The sequence below is a fragment of the Pocillopora damicornis genome, chromosome 1, assembly GCF_964200805.1.
Source record: "Pocillopora damicornis chromosome 1, jaPocDami1.2, whole genome shotgun sequence".
Taxonomy (NCBI): Eukaryota; Metazoa; Cnidaria; class Anthozoa; order Scleractinia; family Pocilloporidae; genus Pocillopora; species Pocillopora damicornis.
The window spans coordinates 272684-277500 of NC_142670.1; the positions used below are offsets into that span (position 1 = coordinate 272684).

At 39.7% G+C, this 4817-nt stretch overlaps 1 protein-coding gene across 2 annotated transcripts in view; it reads left to right on the plus strand.

Annotated features, from left to right (window-relative positions):
- The first annotated feature begins 679 nt into the window (after nt 1-679).
- Nucleotides 680-4817, plus strand: part of LOC149051181 (uncharacterized) — a 10033-nt gene continuing 5895 nt past the window's right edge. For both annotated transcript variants that reach the window (XM_089201262.1, XM_089201271.1), the window contains exons 1-6: nt 680-904; nt 1333-1390; nt 1800-2009; nt 2611-2796; nt 3674-3913; nt 4713-4817. The exon at nt 4713-4817 is cut by the window's right edge and continues 81 nt beyond it. In XM_089201262.1, coding sequence (XP_089057388.1) covers nt 866-904; nt 1333-1390; nt 1800-2009; nt 2611-2796; nt 3674-3913; nt 4713-4817 — 838 coding nt within the window. In that variant the 5' untranslated portion in view covers nt 680-865. The remainder of the gene's footprint in view (nt 905-1332; nt 1391-1799; nt 2010-2610; nt 2797-3673; nt 3914-4712) is intronic.

Consider the following 4817-nt stretch of genomic DNA (forward strand, 5'->3'; position numbering starts at 1 on the left):
CAAAGTCTCTATATATCCAGGTTATGAAAATCTGTCCTTCAAAAATATTCTTTTTATTTCAAATTACCTGAGTCAATCGTAAAAATTTACACGAACATTTCTGCAATATAGCTACTTCTTCCTTTCAAATGGGTTTACTTCAATTCAAGGGCATGCAAAATTTGGTGATAAATTAATCATTAATCGGTAGACACGATCCCCTGCCAAAAATAAATACACCAAATCGTCTTTTTAACTACTATCAGGAGCCCACAATGGGCTCCTGCCTGTATTTATTCATTTGTATATTTATTACTTTAAGAGTTGGTGAGTGGACCATATCTGGAAACATGATATTCAATATAGTCGATGGTTTGGGTTGTTTTAATGAAGTAAGCACCTGCTTGATTTGCATTACAACAGAGCAGATAGGTTTTTAAAAACTAATTCAGTATGTCAACAATTCAAAGGTGAGATATTCAAGTACCAGAAACAGTTTTTGTCGATGTTTGTATGAAATAGAGGAAAGAAACTTTTATACAGTCGTAACTAGGAGCAAAAACACATGATAATTAATAAACCTGAAATATCTTTATTAAAATATTACGTTGTGATGTATCCATATCAGTTTGGCGATTGTATCCTCTCAGTGGGACGTCAGGGTTAGATATTATTTATTATGCACACACATTTTTCGGTCAGTTCATTCCATTTTCCTTCGAACGAAACTTTTGGGCAGATCCGCGTAAAGACAAAAATCTTTTAGCTTTTAGTTTTTTTATAAGACAACCTCGCGATGCTTATCTGTTTAAAGAAAAGTATCACGTACTGCACTAGTCCTCCTGATCGGCGTTAAAAGGACCATTTGTTTTATAAATTTACAGCGATGTCAACTGAGGACCAACTTACATTGAATTCTTTAAGCGTAAGTACACCCGACCAACTGCTTCTTTCTAATCACAGCATTTGTTACAACAAGTTTGATTTTAACCCGAGAAAACCGTGTCGCTGTCATTAATTTTCGGGGCGGTTTAAGCCTGAGACAAGAGGTCTTTCGTCAACTTTTTCTTTTTGCATTTGGTTGGACAAGCTCGCGCTTGAAATTTTCCTAGTAGTTTACTCAGTGGTGCCGTACCGAATATCAAAACATCTAGAGTCAAGAGATTGAACAAAATTGAAATTCATCTTCACAGTTTCAGTCATCAAATATTTAATTACTCTTCTACAATGACTATGTTAGTTTTCTCCTAAAAAGGAGCTGACTAAACTTCCGTAGAAAAATTTTTCTTTAAATTCTAAACGTCTTAAAAAGTCTAAAGCGTTGATTATATAGTTTCTGACTTTCAAACGCAGGTGATGATACAAACTGGGATATTTATTTTGCTGTTAGGAGTCTCCAATGTAACAGCAGGTATGTACAAACAAATAAGCTGCAATCCACAAAAAATCGCCCGGTATTCAACTGTGGACATGTTTTGGTAGACTATATCTGAAAAACATTTCGCCATCCATAAATGACGGTGTTGTAGATTTGAGGGAATCATTGCATATCTCATTACTCGTCTTAAGAGTCCTTAATGAAAAACACACAAGATAGTCTATGTCGTACAAAATCTGTGCGACTTTTGTAAGGCTGAAATTAAGTCTTTGAGGTCAAAGAGATAAGTTGTTTCGATCAATTCCTGTCGATGACAGTTCACAGCAAAGAGACTGGTGTGAAAATCAAACTCTTTCATGCCAAGCCCCCGTCGGCTTAAAGTTCTCACAGCTTCATTGAGAATCTGTAGGTAACGAACTATTTTATGAAACTTTAACCACAGCTGACTTGGCATTGCGACAACCAGCAAACATGACCTTTCCTTGCGAATCAGAAGCTGCATTGGCTGTTGAAGGCACATCAGCAGGGTGTGCAGTCACCACTCTTCTCACGGACCCCTGGTGGCGTGTAGATCTGGGGACAAGTTACGTTGTCGATGTAGTAGACATTATAGCCGGCGCAGATGGATTGACAGATTTTGAAATACGAGTCGGTGAGTGGTCCAAATCATATAAAAAAACATCTGGTAATTTGGTATTACCAACTGAGTTGATAGCGTAAATTGGCCACCGTTAAGAGTTTAAAAGGTGACGTTTTGAGCGTGAGCCCTTCGTCAGAGCGATAACCGGACATCCGCTCAGTCTTCCAGAAGTTCTTCTCTGATGGCTGGTTAGAACAAAGGAAAGAAGGAGAAGCCAATAGGATTCCAGGGTTATAGTTTCAACCGCGTGAGAACGCGAATGACTAATTTGCGGTTAATTTTAGTTTTAAATCTGATTGGATGAGAGGGTGGCTTGAGTTCCCTAAACCAGTCGTAGCCCAGAATGTAATGTGTCGGTATATTAGATGGAGAGGAAAGTATTTATATCCACGGAGTAATTGGGGTCCTAATCAGAGCGTCAGTGCATACCTCTCCGATACTCGAATATGGTGTGAATTATATCATTATCGATTCTTTATTATTTCGTCACCAAAATATCAAAATGTTATGTCCCTACGCGTTTCTTATCAAAAGTGTTATGAAACAAGGAGAGATAAAGTCAGTTCTATCCCTTATTTCCGTCTACTTACTCTACATTTTATTATTTCCTCAGGCGAAAATCTCGATAACGAAGGAAACTTAAACCAAAAGTGTGGAGGACCATACACTTTGACCTCTTCACAGGAAAAGTCGTTCTTTTGCACCCCAGGTATCAAGGGTCGGTATGTGAACATCCGAATAGCGGGAAACAATAAGAAGCTGGCCATCTGTGAGGTGTCGGTTAATCCTAATCCAACAGGTGGGCTCTGAACTTCGTCCTTGCAAATAGGAAGGAGGAAGAAATGTAAAGGTAGTGGGTACAAAAATAGCGAGAAAGGTAGGAAGTGTGGTAGTGAGGTAAATTATGAATCGCCTTGAAGAAGGGCTAACGCTCGAAAGGTCAGCCTTTAAACTCTTTACGGTGGCCAATTTACGTTTTCAACTCAGTTGTTAACAATAAATTGCCTGTTCTACTCTCCCACTGACGCAGCACCACAGTTTCTTTAGAACCTCTATTACTGAGGTAAATAGTTGGGTAAAAGAAAGGAATAAAGGTTGGTAGGGAGATAGATAATCAGATACGTAGGCAGTATGAGAGCGAGAGTGTGAAGGAGGTTGGCAGGTAAGCAGGGCAGGCAGGTGAAACAGGAGGCAGGGAGGTAGCAGGGTAGGCATCTGGGTCTGCAGTCTGATGGTCCAGGTGAGAGTAGCCATAGAAGAATGTTGTCGGTAGTGGTGACTGAGGTTTGGACAACCTAAGCGGAAGTCATGAGCCGAGTCGTGTGAGGACTGAATCAAGTGTTATAAATCTGGTTGGGAGAGGTGGTTGACTAACTTAGTAGAGACCCCTCTCAGCAGATACCAACAACTAGTGGCACCATACATACGACTTGTTCACGACATTTACATAACAAACGTACCAAACGTACCGAATAGAAGGAGCTAACATTACTGGCGAGTAGAAACTGACTATTCACGACCGTTATTTAAAGAGAAATCAAGGCTATATCCAAGTTATTGGTTATGGACGTTTGAGTTGTTCTACCTGTGGCGAAGCTGTTAGGTGTGGGTTCATGTGAGCTTTGAAAATTTATTTCTATTAGCATAGTCGGTCACTTTTGTTTCTACTTTATCAGTAAACCTTGCTTTGAGCAAGTCAGCATCTCAGTCCTCTGTCTTCTACGATGCTTCCCCTGTGCGAGCAGTGGATGGAAATACTGACAGTGTCTGGAGCTCACGAAGTTGTACACATACAGATGAAACAACAGATCCCTGGTGGCGTGGGGATCTGGGATCGAGTCAACACGTGTCAGAGGTGTTCATGGTCAACAGAGTAAAGGCTGAATTTAGGCTTTTCAACATAGAAATTCGTGTCGGTAAGCTAAATATTCCCTGGAATATAATTAATTTCATCTCATTATTTCATCCTATTTACAGGCCCCATTCAAATCAGCTTGTAACTGCACTGCCCCAGTCTGATAAATATTACGATAAATAGATACAAGAGAAAAAATAGCTTTGGTTCAAATTTATGTCAATATATGTACAATAAATTTCATCAACTTTATCTTATGATTAGCATGGTGGCCATGTTATTGAGATAAACTATTTTGTTACACCTCCAAACACAAATACGTTTTCATATCGGAGGAGAACGCGTCACATGCTTAGTGTCACATACTCAAGGCGAACAAAACTCACTAACTCCCAAGGGAATCTGATGTGTCTCGCAGAATTGAATGACTCAAACTAGTACAACACAAAAAGGTTTAATCAAACATGGCGGTTTACATTCAACGACAGGCGCACATGGCATGCGTGCGCATAATAGTAACAAAACCGCAGACCATCATGTGCAACATAGCAGAAACAACAACCTGAACTTTCGACTCGCACGTGAGCAGGTCGGGGACCTTAAAATCTCGGCAAAACTGTGTGCCACCCCGAGTCAAGAAATTTCCATTTTTTCAGTGATTCTCTAGAGTTTGAAGGTAAATAAAAACACTTAATGAATGGCCCTACGTGAAGTAATAAGTTTTATTTCCCCTCAAGGAAACAACGTCACGGTTTCCCTTGGGGCCAGCTTTAAGGATAGCTTTAACCTTGATTAACTGCATTCCTTCGACTTAAACGATCAGCAAAGTCTTCTGAAAGAATTTTTTTTTTATCCGTCAGGAGATAGTTTGGCAAATAATGGAAACTCGAATCCGAGGTGTGGTGGCTTGCACTCAATGGCTACTTTACTCAAAGCTTCGTTTTATTGCAAACCGAGGAAAAATG